General features: G+C 42.1%; 1 protein-coding gene across 1 annotated transcript; it reads left to right on the forward strand.

Annotated features, from left to right (window-relative positions):
• The first annotated feature begins 333 nt into the window (after positions 1–333).
• Positions 334–13,337, forward strand: si:dkeyp-97a10.3 (filaggrin-2). The gene is made up of 9 exons (XM_031740651.2): positions 334–488; positions 802–859; positions 5,244–5,591; positions 6,770–7,036; positions 8,182–8,469; positions 8,819–8,932; positions 9,123–9,181; positions 9,278–11,206; positions 11,605–13,337. Exons 2-9 carry the CDS (start codon positions 820–822, stop codon positions 11,632–11,634), a joined length of 3,075 nt encoding a protein of 1,024 aa, XP_031596511.1. The 5' UTR covers positions 334–488; positions 802–819; the 3' UTR covers positions 11,635–13,337.
• The last annotated feature ends 10,426 nt before the right edge of the window (positions 13,338–23,763 follow it).

Consider the following 23,763-nt stretch of genomic DNA (forward strand, 5'->3'; position numbering starts at 1 on the left):
CCCTATAGGGGTCGCCACAGCGGATCATCTCCCTCTATCTCACCCTCTCTCCCTTACATTCTCCTCTGTCAACCGGTTGCACTACATTCACGAAGCTCCCCTGTGGGCTTCTTCTTTTCCTCCTGCCTGGCAGCTCCATATTCAGCATCCTTTGCCCGGTATCCATCCTCTGCACATGTCTAAATCATCTCAGTCTTGCATCTTAACCACTGTGCTGCCCTGAGATCACCTACCAGAAGGAAAATGCCGATGAATGATGAATGTGAAAAGAATCGACTTTCTCCAAATGCTGTCGCTTCTATGCAACAGCTGTTACTTCAAAGTTATTTCCCACCCACTGACCGTTCTGCTGCAAAAATTTGACTGCGGCCTCTTTAAGAAAACAGGCGTGTTCGTCTCAGGTATGAACAGAAATGTAGGAAGTAGCCGACAAGTGTTTTCGTTGTTTCAGCACAAAATTAATATGTGGACAGAGGGGCTATACAGAGGTAAGCCTATTATAATAAAACCTATACTACATATTATATTTAAGATGTTTATGTTTGTTTATTATTATTATTATTAACCAGATGTAACTAAATGTATAGCTAGCCAGCACAGTAACAATAATAAACAAAATGTCCACACAGCATTTGTTGGAAAAAATATCTGCACCTATCTTAGCTACCAGAGAAAATATCTTTCGGGATTTTTTAAAAATACACACACACACACACACACACATATATACATACATTTATTGTGTGTGTGTATATATAAAACTTGTATACTAAAGCTTTTAATGCTTTAATCTCCCAACAGACTGGCCTGACTGACGACATGAGACAACCTTTGTTCCTTATCAGCTTGTCGCTGGCAGGTAAAACAATTTCCACTGACAGTCTCCTCTCCTCATGTCCCGGGTGTAAGGTTCAAACAGCTCACAAAAGTCTGTAAAGTCTAAAGAGTTTCGACTGAGTCTGTGCTGAGAGCGGGGAAAAACAAGGCTGGGGAAAGGACGCTGTGGTATTCCAGGCACGTCTTAAAACAACTGCAATTCAAGCAGAAAGCTCGTCTTTAACCGCTCTTAAACCTGCGCGGCTGCATTCCCGTCGCTGCTCCGACTGAGTGACGTGATGCCTTCAGGGCCTCCTCACAGGCTCAAACATCTGAGCCTTCATCTCGTGATTCAGAACAAGGAGGGCGGCATTGTATTTAAAATAGCTGTATGGCTTTTGTTTTTTCTTTTAATAGGAAGGGCGCGTCTACAGGTTTTGAATACAGTAATAATATAAACCACAGGGCTACTAGTAGCATCGATACCTGGCTATTGTTTTAAAAACATGACATAAAAAGAAAATGCCTGCATAAGTCACCAAGAAAGGCGAAGTTTGCTCTTGTTTAAAAAAACAAAACAAACTACATTTCCTTGCTTTTTTATAGTTGTTTTTTTGTTTTGTTTTAGATCTACTGTACTTTAAGAAAAAAGAGATGAAATGAGTGATGCTATGTATTTGTGAAATGTTTTTAAAGATTTATGAGTTCAGCAGGAACAAGTGAGCCCAGAAAAGGTTCAGAGGCAGAATAACACGATTTTTCTTCACGGGGTTTGTTGATAGTAGCAAAAAATATAAAATAATGCCAGCCGTATTTAGCGCCCTGTGTTTTCTGTTTGTGAAAACCTTTTGCTCAAAAACAAAAAAGATCAGGCAACAAGCTTCTGAAAGCGAATTAGCGCCAGGAATGTAAATTATATTTTAATTTGTTCATTAACTAAGGGTTGTTCTTCATGCATGAGAGATAATTATTAAAGTAATAATCATCAACATTTTCATATGATTAAATATTCATTTTGCTGCTATCGGCAGCTGCTTCTACACAGTTCTCATTCAACCTACACTGCTCATGAAAGCACTTTTCTAGTTCTAATGCCTGCGGTTTGGTGGATGCGTTTCTGATAAATTCTTTGGTAAACAAGTAGCTGTTTAGTTTACATCTCCAGAAATGTTGTTCAGCTGAAACTGAAATAACGAGAAGGACTGTCAAAAGAAACCGCCACACCCACTGGGGCAACCCACAGATTTAAAGCCCAGCCTCTTTTGGTACAAGTTTGCAGGTGAAAGTTTTGTCATCACTCCACTTTTACTGCACTTGGCATGGCCTCTGGACTCTTTGCTGCCCTTCATTTCAGATCCATGTATCCAACTAAATCACTTTAATAGTGATATATTAGCCAGGTTTTACTCATTAAAGTCTAACTCTTAATGATGTCATGAATGCATCTTATTTTAGGTGCCCTTGTAAAAACGGCCTTGTAAAAAAAATTCCAACAGCACATGAAAGCATCAGCTCTGGGCTGCTTCACTCGTGGGCATTTCGCATTTCTGACTCATTACCCTTTATTCTGATTTTTTATTTTTTCAAAAGACAACAAACCTAAAAGCCTAAAACACTTTTGTTGTCTTTAACAAATCAGCGGGGAAACCTGAATACAGACCATTTCACTGGTGTCATTTTATTCTCTGCTTTCCTGTGAAAATTGTGTAAAGGCAGTCCAGCGAGACTGATCAGGACCATATTGATTTATTCACTATAATTCATTGGTTGGTGTGTTGTCGCATAGAAGCTTTATATGCCAGTAAAAAAATTCATTGAAAATTCAGCAGGGCTTTTCCAGCTTCAATCTGCAATACTAACACAAAACAGAGAGAGGAATGGTAGCTAAAGACAAAAGCACATATTTCCTTCTTTATTCCCATGCAGATTTCGAATTGACAAACATGCAAACAACAAAAGAACTTAAATTCAGTTTGTCTTTGGAACTTAGTTGCTTAAAAAATCGCTTATGCACCACTGATTTTGTGAAGAGAGACAGCAAATATGATTATGACATGGCTTACGATAAGTCAGGCTAACAAAAACACAAAATAGATGTTTAGTTTGGGATCACTTACAATCCAAAAAACATGGTGTGAAATCGATGAGGAAGGAAAGAGTGTGTACCTTACTAATGGGTTTTTACCCCCTGAGCCCACTGTGTGTATCTATAGATTTTCTTCTCTGCAGTGGTGAAAGATGTACTCTGATCCTTGGAGTAAAACTACAAATTTAAGAATACTATGCTATTAGAAGTATTCCAAAACCCCATATAAGTGAAAGTGCAGATGACTTCTTTTCATTCTCAAAAAAATGTAGGTGCATCTCTGTAACCTAAACATTTTTGTAAATGACATTTTTTTCAGTTTTCATTATTATTATTTTAATTTAGAAATGTTACGTACCGTTTTATTCCATTTTGCTCCAAAAACAAAAACCACAAACGCTCAGTGATGTGTGCTCCACCTTTCCCCTTCTTAGTCACCAATCTGCATCATGATATCGCGGTAACACAAACACGCAGACACACACCAGACACTACGCTAGTACTTGCCTCAATTCTTCAGATTCAGCAAGCTGCTGGAAACATTCCTCAAAGATTTTGGTCCCTATTGATATGATCACAAAGTTGCAGCAGATTTGCTGGTTGCACACCTGTGATGCATATTTCCTGATCTGCTGCAAAGGTGCTCTGTTAAATTGAGATCTGGTTATTTGAATACAGTGAATACAGTTTCATATTCCAGAAATCGATTTGAGATGATTTGAGCTTTTCGACATCGCATGTTAACCTCATCAGAAAATGGGTACACTAGCAGCAATACTTAGGTAGACTTTGACTCAGTTGGTGCTAAGGAGCCCCCACATTACTACACAAACATCACCACCCGATTACAAAGAAGAATGGATCCTTGGTTTTGTGTTGCTTCAGAAACTGTAGCTCATTACATCCTTCAGTGTTTCCAATCTTCTGTTGTCCAGTTTGATGAGCCTGTGTGAATTACAGCCTCATTTTCCTGTTCTCAGCGGACAGGAGTTGCATCCTCTGTGGTCTTCAAGGTTTGACATGTTGTGCATTCAGAGATGCTCTTCTGCATACCTTGGTTATAAGGAGTGATTATTTGAGTCGCTGTTGCCTTCCTGTCAGCTCGAAGCAGCCTGACCATTTTCCTCTGACCTCTTGACATCAACAAGATATTTTTGCCTAGAAAACTGCTGCTCACCAGATATTTTCTCCTTTTGGATAATTTTCTGTAAACTTTAGAAATGGTTGTTGGGGAAAATCCCAGCAGATCAACAGTTTCTGAAATATTCAGACCAGTGAGTCAAACATCGACAACCATGCCACATTAAAAGTCACTTAAATCACATTTTCTCCCGTGACGTTCAGTTTGAGCTTCAGCAGGTCGTCTTGACAGTGCTTACATGCCCAAATGCATTGTGTTACTTCCATGTGATTGGCTGATTAGACATTTGTATTAATGAACAGTTAAACAGGTGTACCTACTAAATGGAGAGTGGATTTGTCCACTGGCTGTTTTTAACTTTCAAGAGAATCCTCTCTTTTCAGTACGTGCTACTGTAACCAACACTAGATGCTTATTTTCCTTTCTTTGTTTCTTTCTTTTTTTGTTGTTGCTGTAAACAGACCAGAAACCAAATCCAGCTCGGACATAAGTTTTTCATAGTGAAAAATGACCTGAACATGACCCGCTCCCTTGTGGGAGTATCTAAGTAATGTGGGTTGTTGCAGTGGATGGCCTTGCTTTCGCTTGGCTTTTTGGAGGGTGACTTTTCTTCCCAATAGTTAAACTGGCGCTCCATTTTCAGCTAGGCGGTTGTTTGAACTTTCTCCATCTGTCTCTGGTTTTGGTCGAAGCCACAGCTTCTCAAATGACACATAATGCGTCACCATCAAAGTATGAGAACCGTTTTGCTGTTGATGTTGGTTTTAACTAGTTGTTTGTTGAATGAACTGATGACTTATTATTGAGGAAAGAAGAAATAAAAAGGCCATACATTGATTTTATTCCTTAGACTTTTCTAAGACTCTTTTGTCTAGACTCTTCAAATTTCTGCAGAAGGTCACAAAACAAAAACGCTGAGAGGAACTGATTTAATTTTAAAAAATACACGGTGTTTATGCTTATCTTTGCCTGGATTACCCTGAAATTTGATATAAACAGTCATGTGTCCTCAGGTGCTATTATGATGACGGCTAATTTCACTATCTAGTATATTTATTTTCGTAAAAAAAGATTACATTCTTATCAGGTTCTGCTGCACGTTGTTTGAAATATAAAATATTTCCTCCACCCTAAATTAAAATGATAAACATTGTAAGCACTGTATCTTTAATATCTCTCTTTTTTTGTTTGTTTGTTTAGTTCTCCTCCCCGTCGGTGTACTGGGTCAGAAACCGGTGGTGATCAATTTCCAGACAAACCCAGTCTTGTCTATAACTGGTACTGATGCAGTGTTCACATTGCTGAACCTACCAAGTGTCCTGACCGTCACATGGAAGTATCAGGGAACCCCTTTGGGCGTGTGGGCTGGAGGGACCTCAACGGTTGCACCACCACCGCAGTTCCAAGGCAGGGTCTCCATCACTGCCAACACGCTCCGAATTGGAAGTGCCCAGCTCCGGGATGCAGGGAACTACCAGGCAGATGTGCTTCCCTCTTCTAGCACAAACCTGTCTGAGAACACCGGATCAGTACAGCTGAGAGTGTTTGGTAAGAGATAAAGAAGTGCCCCTGTGAGTTGATTTGAGAGAGGGGTGGGGTGGGAAGGGAAAGTGGAGGGCTCGTAGAGTGTGTGGGGGGAGAGAGCTTTTGAGGGAAGCGATAATGTTAGGGAGGAATACAAGGGAGTAAAAAGAGAAGAGGGAGGATTCGGGAAGTAAGAGAATTAGTCTGGGAGGTATAATGAAATTAGTGACCCATAGTAGGCGAGGTAAAATTAATGAAAAAAGAGGAGGGGATGAAGCCAGTGGCTCAGGGCTTTATGCTAATTAAAACTCATTCAATATGCAGCATTCATGCTCTTAGATGTTTGATATTATAGCGGTCTAAATGTAGCGTTGCATTTGCATACAGTACATACTGTATTTGCATTCATTTATATTCAATACTGTAATGGAGCCCGAACAGCTGAGTGTCTCTCTTTATTTTCAGTCAGCAGCCCACGCTGCAGGGATGATGTACAGATTTTCTCAACCTTCTTACCACCAGCGCTAATAGGGTGCCAGAGAGACCGAATTGTTAGAGGCACTAGTCTATTATTGCTGAAAGGTCACATTCTCCAAACTCACCACAGCAAGTTCATGTCATGGAACAGCCGAGTCCTTGAGCACGACTCTCAGCCTCCTACTTACTCGTTCATAGCTTCCTCTTGATATGAAAGGCAGCCAAAATGCTAAAATATAAATCCTGCTGCTGATTCACAGGTGATCTGCAAAAACAGGAGTGATTAGAGTTATTTAGTAGTTGCTCGAATGTTTTTGTTTGTTTGCTGTAGCTGCTGCGGTTCTCTCTTAGTCACCGCTTCCTCCTCCTCCTCCATCCGTATGCCCCCTCTTCTCCTTTTCCAATTATTTAACTTAGGCTGCTCGCCAAGAGGCATTTCGGGTACCACTCACACCGTCTGCCCCCTTATTCGCCATCTGTGCCTCTATCTGAACGGTGTCCCTTCTCAGCTCTCACTTGCTTTGATTACAACAAATTATCCTCAACAGATACATAAAGCTGCCCTCTATTGTTCTGTCACTCCTACTTTTGAAGTGAGCTCCCTCTCTTTCTCTTTCTCTCTCAAACACTCAGGCTCACACCTATAGTAGTCGTTAATTTTAAAACCTTTTCCCGACATTTCTGCTTTTGTGGCTCTTTGGTAAAGTTTATTTTTCTCCCCATAGATGGCGTAGCCGGAGTGAGTGTTTCTGTGCCTTCAGTAGCATTGGAGGGGGGAAATGTGACTCTGAGTTGTACATGGACTGCTGGGACGGAGATTACAGTCCAGTGGGGCAAAGGAGGCTCAACAGTCACTCCTGACTCCAGGATCACCATCTCCGGTGGCTCTCTCATCATTAACCCAGCCAGACGGACTGATGCGGGGGAGTACACATGTACAGCCAGCAACCCTGTCAGTGCCCAAACTGCCACAAAGAGCCTCACTATCTACTGTGAGTTTGTAGTGATTAAGACAAGAGGAAGCTAATCTGCTGTAGCCACTGCAAATAGCAGCAGCTTATCTGCTTACCCCCATTGCACTGCATACAGTATGCTGAAGTGCACTCAGAGTGCACAGAACATTGTCCAAAAGCTTATTGTTGTGCTTCTGGCTTTGTCTCGATCACATCAGTAATTCAGTAATTCTCATGTTACAACTACTACGCTTCTGATTGGTGTCCTCAAATATCTAACATGTATTTTTTTTGTGTGTCCGAAATAAATCCCATCCTCTGTAGCCACAGACGTATTCATCAACAGGGGCTGCTGTACTGTAGACTGATAACAGCTGGTAAAACTAAAAGTGCAGCTAATGATTACTTTCAATGTGACCCTATCTCTTGATTAATTTTTTTCTCCAATAATTAGTCAGGCCAGTTTTTAATTTCACCCACAATTTCCCAGTTTGGTGAACTGGGCAGTAATCAAAAAACAGAAATCAACCATAAATCTGCATGTGGGAAACTATAACAAGCAAATATTTACAATGGTTTCCATCTTTTTTTAATTAATGCATTTCTTCAGTTAGGCTGTGCTGACATCAGATCAGCTGAGTTTCGGGTAGTAGTTAATGTTTGCCCACTAACTGCATCCTTGGTGGTTCAGTCCTTTTGACACTGAACCTGCCAAAGTGTCCTTGGGAATACATGGCAGTTTGAAACAACCTGGTTTTCAAGCATCATGTGGGAGAAATTCCATCCATATTTCCAATAAACAACATACACAATGTTTATTCGAGTCGTACTTGATTCGTACTAGCTTATAATCAACGTTTAAGAAGAAAAATACAAAAGCGGCCACTTCAGTGAGTGAATTATAGTGTGAGGCAGGCAAGTCATGCAATATATGAGAACATTTTCTTATTTTTTCCGTATGGCAAAGTTCCATTAGTTGAATAACTTGCAGTCAAGATTAAAGACAGTTCACCAGAGCGATTTATCTTGATGACTTTAAAATAAAATTGACAAAATGATAACCCCTTTAGCTGAACATATAATCTGTGCCTTTGCTTTTTGAGATATAAAATTGTCCTCATTGTACTTGTGAAGTAAATCTTTCTGGTGCTGATAACTTTGCCCTCTAATAATCAACAAACCAGATGGCCCTGACACCCCTGTGCTGACCAAGGACACCCCGAAGCAGTGTGTCGGGGGAGGGGACGTGGTGGTGGGACAGACGGCGCGTCTCACCTGTACATCTAACTCGCTGCCTCCTGCGCTCCTCTCTTGGCAACTCGACGGACAGGCCATCACAAATAGCTCGCCGGACAGCGGGGTGCTCACCATTCAGACCTATTCGAAAAATCAGAGCGGCCGATACGCCTGCACGGCCAGAAACGCCATCACTGGAAACACGTCAACGCAGAGCACAGTCTTTGCCGTCGTGGGTGAGTTATGGTGAACGCTGACCTCTCTCTGACTGATTATGATGACAGTTGGTTTTGGACTGCGTCCTCATATCTGTCTTCACGACAGGAGAGGGACAGAAAGTATCCTGGGAGATTGATCTGCTGAGAATGCGGTCAAAGTCATTCAGTGAACCAGCCCGACTCGTCCCTTTATTTTCACTTGTTTCCTCACCCCCCTCTTTCTTTGCAATTACTTTATCATCCTTTTTTAGAATCTTCACCTCCTCTTGTCTCATTTTTTTTCTTTGCCTCCTCTTGTTTGTCTGAGCCTCCAGACTCATTATCTTTATTAATTCTCCCCCCTGTGACACCATTCCTTCTATTTCAGACGTATGCTTCAGCGGAGGGGAAGTGGCGGGGATTGTGATTGGCTCTTTCCTGGGCGCCTTAATCATCGTGCTCCTCATTGTGCTCATTGTCTTTCTTTTGCGAAGAAAGAGGGGTGAGTCCGTGTGTGTGTATGACCACAAACCTTGTGTTTGTCCACTTTTAAAAAATTTGATTGTATATTTTGTGAAGGAAAACACTTCCTGTCACAGTCTTTATTAGCATCTTTACTTTAAAAGTAATCCATTAATGTTTCCTTGCAATGAAGTGATGATTTAACCAATTTGTTATTTGTTTTATTAAAGCATTAAGACAAAGGGAAACTGTGCTGGTTCCAAAGACCAACCCAAATGAAAGGCCTGTGGTAAGCCCCTGTAAAATTTTAACTACAGATCTGATTTACTAATAATTCTTTTTTTGTTCTCATTCTATTTTCCTTTTTCTGTGTCTTTCCATTAAGCCCCCAGATCCACAGCCTAATGGTAGAAGGGATTTAGATCAAGGTCCCAACCCTCCCCTCTATCAGCACAACTCTGACCGCCTATACAGAGCCGCACGCCAAAGCCTTGACAACCTGCAGACACTGCCGCCAAATGGGCTGCGTAACTCTGACACACGCCAACACAATGGCCATACGCACACAAATGGACTCCTACACAATGCTATTCAGAACACCAATTCATATCCACATAATGGCATTGACAACCCGGCTTTCGTGCAGACCGATGCTCAGAATACAAACACGCTCCCAAACACACAGCAGCAAAATCCTAACATTCTCATACAGACTGGCCCTGCCCAGGGCGGCGGCCAGCCGCAGGCGGTTCATGTCAGCCTGAACGCGCTGCCGCAAACTACCCAGCCGAACAACAATGCACAGTTGCCCGCCATTCATGTCAATCTTAACTCGTATCCAACTGGTGGCCAACAGACACAGCAAGACATTTCTTTTCCCTTTACCAATGTAGCCAATAATAATGCTTCACAAATCCAACACAGCCTGATGCCTGCAGGGCAGTCTAATCCCAGAATGCAAAGTGGCGGACCCTATCCTAGTGACGCCCAGAATGCTCAGGTAAACGCATATCAGCAAGATCAACCAGGACTTATTCCGACTGGATACACACATCATAACAGTAATAACACTTCACAGAGGAATGCCAACACACAGACATACCAGGAACCAGAGCCTCACAGGAGGTCTGACAGGAACTCGGGAAGACAAGAGGCCACTCCTAGTTCCTCCCGTCGACGGATGTCTTGGGATTTCCTCAGAGGGACACCAGCGTATCCCAACGGAACGCAAGACAGAGGACAGACATCATCTGAGTACACCAGTGATACTACAGACTATACCAGCCATGCTCCCCTACGCGAAGGAAGAACAACAAACAGATCTCAGCCTCGAACTCAGAGACAAACTGCTTCCCGTAGCAGGACTCCACCCAGACAAGATGCATCATTAGCTGACAGACGCTCGCGGCACAACTCCGCTGATTTTCAGCAGGTACTCTCTGGCATTTTAACCCAGCATGAGTCCTCACAACGCACACAGAGAAGTCCCCACACACAAAGGGAAAGTGCTCAGCGAGACATCAGAGGTTCGCCTCGTAGCCAGTCTGCCCCCAGGCAGGAAGCCACTCACAGCAATAACCCCCAGGCACTGCCTCCCACTGCCTCTGTAGGCCACTCTGCTGTCTCACAAGGACCCACCATACAACAGGGACTGACTGCACCGCAGGGTGCGGACACAAGAGCTTTGGCTGATCCTAATCATCTTCAACAGGCACACATGGTTCAGCAAAACAGAACAGCACCAATTCAAACAGCACCACAAGGCGTGGGTACACAGACACAGCCTGTCGCACATGGTGCTGGTCAAGCTCCCCAAAGGGGCACTGCTCCACCCCCATATCCCTCCGCCCAGCCAAAACCCAGTAATCTAACCCAGGCTGCACTTAAAGTCCACACTGCAAGGGCTCAGACATTTCAAAATCGGAGACAGCAGACCCAGGCTGCCCTGCTTCACCCCGGACCACAGACTCAAGCTCCAGCTGCTGGGGATCAGCACCCACCGACTCCTCCTCCTGTTATCCCCCTCAGAGAGTTTCAAACGCTCCCCAAAGAGCGCAAACACCATAAATCCCCTGGTAGAGGCCCGGAGCCCCCCAGACCTCCAGTTAATATGCCAGTGGCTCAGCGACCCGATGCGCATCGCCATCACACCGTGATGCCTACCAACCATCATCACCAACCTCGGAATGGCCACACGCATGTCGCCGCACACAGGCACGGCCACGCCCATGGTCGTGGGCATGGGCAGCCTGCCCATGGCCACGCCCATGCTCGTGGGCATGGGCAGCCTGCCCACTTAGCTCACCAAAGGCAGGTGAGTGTGAGACAGCACGATAGCAGCCAACAGATGCCATATGTTTGATACTGCAGATTTCCAGCATGCAGCTCTGTCTCTGACGTGCACTTTTGTGCCTGTGTTTTCCTGCTTCCTGTGTACTTGCATTTATGCGAGGCCTGCTCCTTCTTTCACTGTCTGCTCAACAGTTGCTGCCTCTGTCGTTTTTGAAAGATGCTTGACAGTATCTTAAAAAGTGTTGCATTTTTTGGGTTGACAGTGTTTGTCAGTGCCGTAAAATTGTATTTAGTCTTGAGTGTTTGTGACATTGTGGCAGTTTTTAAAAGTAGCATTGTGTGTCAGGTGTTCTGCTTTTTTTTGGTGTGTGTGTATGTGTGTGTCACATTGGCAATGAAGGGCTTGTTGTGTGTCTCCAGCAACAGGCTCACAGAGGGAGACCAAGATGATGACAGATGTCAGCAAACTACACTCTGCAACTGTCCTGTGAACAAACAGCCGACAGACGAGATCCAATATACCACCAAGCAAGACTGACTGCACGGGGTTTAGCACTTTAAAAAGCTGTCAAACGCTGTCATAACTGACTCCTGAAGTCAGTTATTTTTTTATAGAAAAAAAAAAGAAGATGAAGACCGGGATGAGAAATGTTTTCTGAAAAGATATTAGAAATTATCTTAAAGGAGGTTCGAGCTGTCCTTTTTAAGGGGAAAAAGATTACACAAACTCCAAAGCTCCATAATCAACAAACTATTTGAAATACAATAACTGTGTCCCAGACTCAGTTATTGGACTGCTTTGTACTTCTGAAGCACAGGTCATGTATCACAATTTGCCAAGGGCCTGTTTTTTTTTTAAAGTGCAGTGATCCATGGGACCTGAAGAAGTTCATGTCCTCTCATCTATTCATCAGCAGCACTAAACAACTAAACTGCCCAAATAAAATGCACACGAGGCAGCTGCGTGAATATCCGTGAATACCTGAGCCGATAATGACAAACAATAAATGAGAAAGGACCCTGCACGAGATGGACTCGGCCCCTGGGAGCAGTTATGAACGATGAAATTAGCAGCAGGGGTGGTCTTGATTTACTTGGAGCTATTTATTTTGTGCCTTCTGTTTACAGATGCCTCTTATGACACTTCTCAATTAAAGGGATTCGCTCCAGTGGTGCTGGGAAATAATGCTCTGCTTACTATGAGGGGGATCCCCCCCAAATGGATGAGCGCCTATTAATTAAATGCTTTTATGTGACTTAAATGACTTGGAAAATAATCATACCCGTGCACGAATGAGGTCAGCACTAAAAAAGCCCAACAACAAAAAAAAAAAAAACGGAGCTGCCGCACTTTCTGCTGAAAAAGCAGTGTAACAATTTACGGGTTCATAGACGGCTCATTAAAAATGAAAGAATGTCATTATTAGCTTTATAATGTATTTATGCGCTTTTTTTCCTTCTTTAAACTCAGGGGGTATAATTTTATATTGATGGTTTAAGTTGCACTAATTGATATCAGTGGTGTTGTTTCGTATGTTTTATTTAATACTGATAATGTTCTCTGTTTCTCCTAACAAAACTGACAGCTTGGCCACTGTATTGCACCCAAAGTCTGAAATTAATTGTGTCACATAAATTTTGTGCTGGCTAAAAGTTCAAAGGGTTTAAAATGTCACATCCCGAGCCTCCAGCAAAACCATTTACCACTTGTATCCATCTGTTGCGAGATTTTTTTTAAAAAACAGGGCATGTGTTTGTGACCTTTTATTATTATTAGCAGACAAAAAGCGGACATGGGAATCAAAGCCTCAGGTTAAGAAATTGAAAAGTCTTTTTTCTTCCCCTGGAACTTTTTTTCGCATTAAGAATACAAATCACAGAATATCCCCAACTCTTTAATATTGAAATGAATAAGCTCAGCGTTTGAAAACCAACATGAAAAACTACCCAGCGCATATGGAAGCTCCAACCAGACATCTGGAGCACCATAATTCCTTTGGTTCTTGTTTTGGAAAATGAATGCTTGTAAACAGTTCATACAGATGTTCCAAGTGAGATGATAAAAGTACAGTATTTATCATGAGAAGAATTTGTATATATTTGGGATTAATGAACAGATTTGTATTTTTATTTTATCAATAAAAATAAAGATATTTTGCTACTGCGTTTGTCATCTCACTGCCATCGCGCTAGACAACACTTTTCAAGGACTGTTCACAGCCAAATGCACCCTCACAAACACATGAGGATTTTGGATTTCCAGTGCAAAAATACCTCTTGTATGCATGCATGTTGACACTAAGTCAATCCATATAAGCGCCTATTTATTCTGGTGTTCCTCTGTATCACAGAGCTGTTTGCAGTCTAGCCATATTTCTGCTCACTGTGTCTATAGTGCTAATTATTCATGGCGCCTGTGTATACCGAGTGCTGTTGTTGATTCTGCTCAGATAAATCTGTTCCTTCGGCTTGCTGTGGAGGTGCGGAGTGTGTGTTTGGATCACAGCTCCATCAGTCTCCCAATCCCCTGCTCCCACTTGTACGTCACCTCTGATGAACAGGCCTGCTGCTCACTATTGGAGACACTTCACGGTAGTCTAGCACTGTAATGAGTGGAGATGGAGTGCATTTGAGTACCTGGTACCAGAATAGGTTACACCATTGCCTACCGGTTCCAGATGAAAGCTGTGATTTATGAAAAGTTTGGAGCAGTTTTACAAATGAAGTACTTTGTATACTATGCTACCCCTGCTATCTTTGGAGGGATGTGTGTTGTTTATGGCCTAAACAACTCAACGGAAATTGCAAGACATTGTGGAGTCTTCGAACACGCGGCACAGTAAACCTCAAAAGCTTATGTCGCCACCTTCCCTGGGCCAATTTGCATGTAAATCTGCTCGTGTTGTTTTAGTATACTGATTTAAAGTGATTTACTGTGACTGCCGCAAGTAATTGTAATTGTTTACGCATCCCTTTGGTGGCATAAATTAAAGGAAAACATAGCTCAAGTGCTGTGTGTGCAAAGAGGGCATTTTTCTGTATTGACGAATGCTTGTTGTGGAGTGTGTCAAATTGCAGCAGCGAGCTTTCCTGACTCAAGTGTGTAGAGAGCCAGTGTTGATTTTACTCAGGAGACTGCAGTAGATTTGCCCAGAAAACCTTAATGCCACAAAATGGCCAATATAATCCTAATCCAATCTTAATCTAAATTCAGCGCAGCTCAGCAGGCATGCATATTTTTTGTATATTTGATGACATTTTATAGTTTGGAAATAACAGGGGAATGGCCATAAAGCCCAGACCAAATTTAGTTCAATTAAGTAACCTCTCAGAGTGAATAAAAATTGATGATACCTCCTTTCTTTTGTTCACAGCATTGATGGTGATTTATTCCAGCACAAGGCGAAAGAAAGAGGCCAGGCACGGCAGTCCTCATAAGACCGTATGATCATTGAGATGAGCTGCAAAGCCCGTTGAGATCAATGCTGTTCATCCCTCTCAAAGTGTCCTTGGGCAAAACACTGAACCCCTGCTGCTGTGCGCTGACCCCTTCGGTGAAACAGCATGTGAATATGAGTGTCAGAGGAATACGAAATGAAACAAATTTATGATTAAACTTTGCACACAGGATAACTGAAAAAGGCTATGACTCTAAATTTATGACTCTAGACTGTCCCACAGTCATCTATCCTTGGAAAATGTCCTTGACCAGGACAGTGAATCCCCAGCAGTTCACTTGCTGTAAATTGCTCTAGACGGGCGCGTCTAAAATGTAAATCATAAGTCGAAACTGCACTGTGTCAACTACAGACTCCATGCCTCCTCCTAACCCACAAGGGGGAGCCATGTGAGAAGTTTTTTTTTTTTTCACTTCTATTGATCGCTTTCTACCACTTTTCTTCCTCCTCAAGGCCTTCGCCATCTGTGCAACTGTGACAATGTGTGCTGAAATTAAATGCAAGCCAAAGGCAAAGTAATTTTTGTCTGTGGTCCAGCTAAGAAAATTAAAACACAATTTTAAAATGTGCAGCATTAGGAATATCCTTAATTGTCACAGACTTGTTTACAGAAGTATAAGGGTGCCTGCTGCCTTCTGGGATACATGTCAAATACAATAACTTCAAAGACTTTTGTGTATCAGCGTAATCTTCAGTTTAATCAATTGAGCATATCATGCTGTGTTTAATATTTTCGCCATGCTTCTGCTATCAAATAAAGACAGACTGTTTTATTGATATTTTCACAGTAAAGTAAATCCAAAACAAGACTGAATCATTGTAGAAATCCTGTGTCTTAAAACCTATTCAACAAATCTTCTGTGGCATAAACAGACAGCAATGAAAAAAATCTATTTGTCGTAAATACCCTTCTATAAGAAGACAGACACATTCATGGACACTTCCCTTTTTTGAAGCAGAAGTTTGGGGGTAGAAATGATCTATAGTTTAGAGCTTTACCTTAAATGTACATTAGAGATGCTGAGAATAATGCATGGGTTATGAAACTGAACATAAATGTTACCGTCTGCTAGAATGACACCAAACTTAACGTGTACAACGTTTGAATGAAACGGAGGTTCCTTGTATGCAAGCTGCAACCAGGAGTGGGAGGTACCCAGAAGTAAGTGCACATTCATCTTTGGTGTTCAGAAAAAGCAGATTCTTCGAGTTGTTGTGCAGATAGTTCTCATAATTAAGTTATGAAAATCCAACATCAGCAGAAAAAAAGAAAGATGATTGTGCAAAACTGAGCAGATGCGCAACTCAGTAAAAGTACTTGTGAGCCAAGAACAGTGAAACATGCAGCACTGCAGATACTTGCTAGAGAGAGAGAGCTCTTTAACACAATGCTTTTTGATCCATATAATTTGTATTTAAAAACCTTTCCAATCATTTTCTAGGCACAAACGCTCCCTGAAAACATACTTCTAGGTGGAATTAAGTCTTCATTGCAGCAAAGAGTAGCTTGAAATGTTAGAAATTAGAGTATTTCTCAATTGTTTTGGCACTTTGTTGAAAGATTTTTGAAGTCATCGGCTACGTGCAGCAAAATACTAGATAAGATAAGCTGCAACCTTTAATTCATGTGTCAAAATCGAGTCTTATGTTACTGAATAAGTAACCAAACTAAAAAAGAGTCTTTTTGAGACTGTGTGCACCATGGTGTTCATAATTCTCAGATATTTTTTTCAGACTGACTTCTCTCTGGCAGTGAATAGCTGCGACTATTATTTTTCTGAGAATTTTTTTTTTTTTTTTTGAGAATGTTAGTGTGATTTACACGAATGCTCTTCAGAGGCCGATTTTAGGAGACAAAGTGTTACTTCCTGCTTTGTAAACACTGCACACTTGCCTAATGAGGAGGCTAATGAGAATGTTCATACAACACAGGATAATGCCAGAAAAAAAAGAAAATGCACAAACCACTGCATGGAACAAAAGTGTCTAGATCAAGTATATTTTGACCGTTAGATGTTGTTTTCTGCATGTGATTGCCTTAATTCTGCAGAGTAAAACTATCACACTGTGGTCAGCATCGGGGATCATCTGAGAACTGAGCCAAAGCAAGTGAGAAAAACTGTAAAGCAAGGCTGACTGTATATATATAATGGCCACAAGTGACATTTGCAGAGGAAAAAGTAAATGCCAAAATGTAGTGTGCACAAGCAGAAGTAGTCATAAAGTTAGTGAGCAGAGTCAGAACAGAAGTTTGCATGTGATTTCGAATACATGAACTTTGAGCAAGTTCAACTTTAAAAGAAAGGTTGTGATATTTTTTCTTTCTGAAGAAGTGTCATTCAAAGTATGAGGAAATATATGCAGTAAAATAACACAGATCTTAAAATAGTTCAAATTCAGGCATCCAAGCATACCAGGTGGCGGTGATGGGGACCAGATGATGAATGTGGAGGTAAACCTGCAGCCACAGCGTTCACAGAAGTTTTGTTTTTCTTTCTGCCGTTCTCCACGTTGCACAGTTTATCATGGGATGAGCTGTAAAAATAGAACTCAGAGACTTTGCGTTTTTCTAGCAGATCACTCTAGCCAACTCCTTTGAAAACCAGTGTGAGGTAGGGTGCAGTAAGCCTGTATTGCAATAGCAGCGTAATTAAATACAGCAGAGTGGTCTCATTTCCAACTTGTCACACAGCTAACGCAGGCTAAGAATAGTGGTTCAACACTTGGTAGGAAAACTCTTGTCTTCTAGGTGGAAGTCCAGAGACTTTAGAGTCTTTATAGTAATTTTCAGAAACTATGTTAAGGTAGTACCCAGTGCTTTAAAATGACACACAAAAAAGGTCCTGACTATGACTTTGTGTGTGACAATTTGGGAGTAAGAATGTGTTCATCAAGCACGGATAGTAAAGTCCCACATACCTTTAATCAGAAGGCTGTCAGTGGAGCTTTAAATACCCCACAGAGCAGAGCCTTCACTTGGTTACTGTGTTTGCATGCCACCAGCTGGATGGACTGCATTCTCCTGGACTGGTTTATGCCACTGCCCTACTTTTCTTGCGACTACAAAGCATGAGTTGCAAACACAATCAAAAACAGGCCGTCCCTGTAAACCAGATGCCAGGAAGTCTTGGACTTTGTTTCTTTAGGTGGTTATTTATGTCTGACCAGTATAAAAGCAATGGGGATTGTTCATATCGTCTTATCAAAGAGTCTTCACGGCAGTTATAATGTACAGTATGTACTCAAGGAAAGGTACTTCACAGCTGCACTGTGTGATATGCTGCTTTATCAGTTCACGTGTTGGCAGCGAACAATAAAATAAAGAACCTGCTGAACACACAAGCTTAATGATGCCACCTTTCTCAAGGTCATAGTGTTTGTATCCTGTATAGTTTTACAGCATGTTTTGGTTTCTGCTAACAATCAGACTCTTATGTACATGTATATATTTTCTTTTTAAAAACAGCATGCGTGTTATTTGATATAGATGTACTGACCTACTTATTTGGGCTCGGCAGAAGCAATGACTACTTTTAAACTCTAAATATATCTTTTACACCCACAGCAGCAACCGAGACTGGTCTTGAGTGACAGATTAGTCAGCTGCAATAAATTTATCTGTGTTCCAGTAATTAATAATATATTTCTGACTGCAATATGCAGAAAGTCGAGGGCGATTTGTTGGCAAAGACCTTAGTCACAATTTTAATCTTAAAGGGATTTTAGTTAATAAAGGAAAAATACAAAATATTAATGATAACATTATTCAAGCATTTTCTTAAAATGTTCGTTATTGATTTGAACAACAAATAAATAAAGATAATTACTATTAATGTTAGAACTTTTGTAAGATAGAAAATTTATTTTGTCATATATATATCTATCTATATATATCTATATCTATCTATCTATATATATATGTATATATATATATATGTCCTTTCTTTAAAATAGTAAAAGCATGAGACAGTGAAGTAGGGATACAGTTTTTCTAGAGGGACATGTTGATTTAGATAAAGTAATAAAACATGGCTACAGGTTACAATGGAGAAAAATCAATAGTGCTTTTAAATTAGCCTACATCTTACCAGTTGTTTGATATGCACCACAGCATACGTCAGTGATGAAACACACTGCACTGGAAAGGAGTATAATAGTGTTTTAACAGTTGGCTTGGCAACGGAAGAAAGGACATAACACTAGGGTGATACCAGTAGCAATTACTCTTAGTTCAATACAACTCAACCCCTGAACACTACTAATCTTACCCAAGAAAATAAGAAAATAGGTTAGGCCACACAGACGTAGGAGTCAGTGTAAACAGCATGTTACTACTTAAAGACAAAGACAAAGCATAAGCTTGTAGTGCCAAATCAAATTGTTAGGCTAGCCAGGGTAACCGGGGTTCTCAAGAATTCAATGGCTGCCTAGTAGAAACTACAGCAAATCAAATTACTAACCACCTATATTACATGTGACACATTGAATGTAGAGAACAAAGGGCAACGAATGCCTTCACATGCCGAGATTCTAATGCTTTGTTTATGGTACCACGCTTGTATCTGTTTACGTGGGTATTTGACTATAAAGAGCATCTGGAGAGGGGTTTTCAACCTACACAAATGTGCTCCTGTGCAATTCTCCAGAACCTCAGCAGAAGGTGTCCCAACTGTGCGTCGGCTGATTGGGTAACTAGTGGGCTGGAACGGAGAAGTAAGCCAGGCTTCTTCGGTTCTGGAGTTCACCTGGAATCGGAGAAGTGTGAAAAATATGGTATGAAAGCACAGATAGTCGATGCAGTAGACACTTGGTTTTTAACATTTGGTTTCACTTCAGTTCTTTGAATAAGTTTGCTTTTTGCTGTGGGTGGCTGATGAACTAACAACAGCAGCAGCAAGAGTGGCCCACAGACTGGTTTATCACATACTTTGGACACTGCCTCCATCTGGCAACAGACACTCTCTGCAGGTAGACCGGCTGTCCGTAGCTCCCTGCGGTCTGCTAATGCACTGCCAATGGAGAACCACGATGAGCCCAAAACTGACTAGGACTCAACCATTTTTTGTCAGCATTCCTGGGCATCTCAACACTCACATACTTACTTAGCCAGGCAAGCTCTAAAAGGAGAAATCTACCTAATGTGGCAACATCAGCACGACCCTACTAGCTAACACAGCTCCAGGGCTCACCTTCAAACTGCATCCCAGAGGAACTCTCATTAGGTTACAACTTGCTCTCTCACCCTCCGTCTTTCCTCATCCTTCACACAGAACCATTTTCTACCTTATAGCAAAGAGTGTTAATCCAAATCTACACTGGGGGAAATAATTATGTGCTAACCTACTAAATTTGCAAAACTGATTTACATGCATTGAGTAAAATTTGAATGCTTAGCAAAACATGACTTAGAATTTGTTGGCTAGCACAGAACTTGATGAACACAGTGCAACATCATCATCTACACAGATGTAAATTCTGGGGCTAACAGCTGTAGACACACTGCTCAAAGGAATAGTTTTTAATCAGAGTATAGCACCAAGTTCACCAAGACTACTCCAGGATGGCGCATCTATATGTACCACTGCCATTACGTTTGCTTTTTCTCCCAGCACAGTCTCGAGAGCATGGTGGAGATTCCAGGAGACAGGCAGTTACTGTAGGAGATATGGGCTATGCCACAAATGGTCTTTAACGCTACAAAAAGGATCAGTATAGAATAGAATAGAATAGAATTCAACTTTATTGTCATTGCACATGTCACAGGTACAGGGCAACGAAATGCAGTTTGCATCCATCCAGAAAGTGCTTTAGTCGTGATATAGATATATTACAATATAAATTAGCAATAATAGAGATGTGTAAGTATATTACAGAAATGGGTCTATTATGGTATGTTATAATGTACACAGTGTGAAGTATGTTATGAATATTCTATAACTATAAGTATGTACAGGCTGTAGTGAGTACAAGCTATGTACAGGCTATGAACAGGATATAAATATGAAATAAAAACTATACAGAAATCTGAGATATACAGTTATACAGAATGTGAACTATGTAAGTTATAAACAGTTGTGGGATTAAAAATTATCGTATGTACAGAATGATTATCTACACAGAACTATACAGTAGTGGTAAAGTGCTAGTGGTTGTGGGTGTGTGTATGTTCAGTCCATGAGTTTAACGTGGGTCAGATGTCAGGAGGCAGAGTTCAGGAGTCTGACAGCTGTGGGGAAGAAGCTGTTCCGGTACCTGGTGGTCTTAGTCCGGAGGCTCCTGTAGCGCCTCCCAGAGGGCAGGAGGGTGAAGAGTCTATGTGATGGGTGACTGGGGTCTCTGATGATTTTCCCAGCCCTTTTCAGACACCGCTTCCTGTAGATGTCCTTTATGGCAGGAAGTGGTGCTCGGCGATGCGCTGGGCAGTTTTCACGACCCTCTGCAACGCCTTCCGGTCCGAGGCAGAGCAGTTCCCGTACCAGACTGTTATACAGTTGGTCAGGATGCTCTCGATGGTGCAGCGGTAGAAGTTCACCAGGATGTCTGAGGACAGGTGGTTCTTCCTCAGAGTCCTCAAGAAGAAGAGGCGCTGGTGAGCCTTCTTGACCAGCTTGGAGCAGTTGGTCGTCCAGGTGAGATCCTCGGAGATGTGGACTCCCAGGAACTTGAAGCTGCTCACACGCTCCACAGCCGTCCCCTTAATGTGGATGGGTGGATGTGGGTCAGCATTCCTCCTGTAGTCCACGATGAGCTCCTTAGTCTTCTCGGTGTTAAGCAGCAGGTTGTTTGTGTCGCACCACTCAGCCAGACGATCCACCTCCTCCCTGTAGGCGGCCTCGCCGTTGTCACTGATGAGGCCAATCACCGTGGTGTCATCTGCAAACTTAATGATGGTGTTGGAACCATCAGCAGGTCTGCAGTCGTGGGTGAAGAGGGAGTAGAGGAAAGGGCTCATCACACAGCCTTGTGGTACACGGTGTTCATTGTGATTGTTGATGAGCAGCGGTTATCCAGTCGGACATGTTGGGGGCGGTTGGTCAGGAAGTCCAGTAACCATTTGCAGATGAGGGAACTGATGCCCAGGTCTGTCAGTTTCCTGATGAGTTGTGAGGGGTGGATCGTGTTGAATGCTGAACTGAAGTCTATAAACAGCATTCTGGCGTAGGTGTTGTTGTTGTCCAGGTGTGAGAGGACAGAGTGCAGTGCGATGGAGACTGCATCCTCTGTGCTCCTGTTCTGGCGGTATGCAAATTGGTGGGGGTCCAGGGTGGGGGGGAGACAGGATTTGAAGTGTGCTAAGACCAGCTGCTCTAAGCACTTAGTGATGATGGGGGTGAGGGCTACTGGGCGGTAGTCATTGAGGCTAGATGGGTTGGAGTTTTTGGGTATCGGGACGATGGAGGTGGATTTGAAGCAGGCCGGTACCACAGCGTGGGCCAAGGACAGATTGAATATGTCTGTCAGGACTCCTGCAAGCTCCCCAGAACACGCTCTGAGAACACGCCCGGGGATACCATCAGGACCTGCAGCCTTGTGGACATTGATCCTGCTCAGCACCGCTCCTACATCGGTGGGGGAGAGAGTATCTGCTCCTTTGTGCAAGGAGGAACAGGATGAACATGGCCAGAGTGCTACAAAATGACCAAACAATCAAAAACAGACTTCATGATGGTGGCCTCAAGGACAAAAGTCCTCTATTGTGCCCTGTGTTCACTGCCCAGCACTTTGAAGCATGATTAGTATTTGCCATAGAATACCAGAATTGTCAGGTCAGCCACTGCCACCCTGTACTTTTTACAGATGGACAGCAGGTTCACCCCGAGTACATGTGAGAGATGTGAAAAGGTCTGGAGAAGCAGTGAAGAACATTATGTTGCCTGTAACAGTGTTCAACAGACTGGTTTGATGGTGGGTCAGTGATGGTCTTGGGAGGCAGGTCATTGAAGGAATGATCTCTACAGGCTCGGTATCATTACCCTGTAATTCGGTGTAGGGAGGAAATCCTTGGACTCCCTGTCAGGACCCTACCCCAGTGGGTTTTGTGTTACTCCTGATGCACGACAATAGTGGTGAGAGTATGCAGGAAATTCCTGGATGATGAAGGCCCCTCCAAATTCACCTGACCTAAATCTAACACCTCTGGAACATTATGGTTCAGTCCATCCAAGGCTGCCAGGTTGGAGCTCAGAGTGTCCAGAAGCTCAGTGATGCCCTGGTTCAGATCTGGGAGGAGATCCGCCAGAACACCATCTGTTCTCTCATTATGAGCAGGTCCCGACATTATCAGGGATAGCCTGCTGCTATCATTTTTCACTTTGATTTTCGGGATGTCTTTGAAATCAGCCCTCTGTAGGTTGATAATTTCCCTTTTCATCAAATGATGTAGCATCCATTCATTCCTGACACATTAGTTAATCCATATCAGTACAGATATCCAGGATGATTTTTCCCCACTGAGATCTGATGTGTTTTTTGAGTTCTTTGAATTTTTTGGGCACTGTATAGTCAATTACTCCATCATTCAGTGATGGCATTTTGATCACCAAGGCCATTACTGTCATCCTCAAGGACCTCCCAAAGACAAAGAACAGTTGCTAAGTCAACATCCAGGTGAAAATTGTCAAAACCTAAATGTTTTGAAGGGGACCTACAGTTTAATGGTTCCAACTGCTCATTTTATTCTTGACCTACAAGAAAACAACAAAACAGGTCACAGAAAAAAAAGCAATAGAGTTAGAAATGGATAAAAACCTCTTATAAAAACTAGCAGACCCTAAGATAAGTGCACGCACACACCAATCAATATATGAGAGCAGTGCAGGTGGTGTGGTGGAAAATTGTGTTGAAATAATTAGTTGAAATTTAAAAGCTTAATTTTGGACTCTATTGATTGCTTTGGTCTTGCGTCAAAATGATCTTGGTTTTCATTTTCAATAATTAGTTTTTCCAGACTAAGTTAATCACAGACATGACTTCTGCAAACCCACGACTGGCTTTTGTTATTAGTTCTGGCATTTAAAACTTAACGTTTAATCAGAAAAATAACCCACACTGAAAATCAACACTGGCTGCACATGTTGTGAGTAGCAGTTTGTTTCAGTTTATTCTGCCTCGACTGTGTGTT

Source organism: Oreochromis aureus, linkage group 11 (assembly GCF_013358895.1).
Source record: "Oreochromis aureus strain Israel breed Guangdong linkage group 11, ZZ_aureus, whole genome shotgun sequence".
Classification (NCBI taxonomy): Eukaryota; Metazoa; Chordata; class Actinopteri; order Cichliformes; family Cichlidae; genus Oreochromis; species Oreochromis aureus.

Bases quoted from the DNA above. Each gene is read 5' to 3' on its own strand.
- si:dkeyp-97a10.3 (XM_031740651.2), top strand. From the start codon at position 820: ATGAGACAACCTTTGTTCCTTATCAGCTTGTCGCTGGCAG. The intron at 5,592-6,769 runs GTAAGAGATAAA...TTCTCCCCATAG, and splicing joins AGTACAGCTGAGAGTGTTTG to ATGGCGTAGCCGGAGTGAGT. The intron at 9,182-9,277 runs GTAAGCCCCTGT...CTTTCCATTAAG, and splicing joins ACCCAAATGAAAGGCCTGTG to CCCCCAGATCCACAGCCTAA.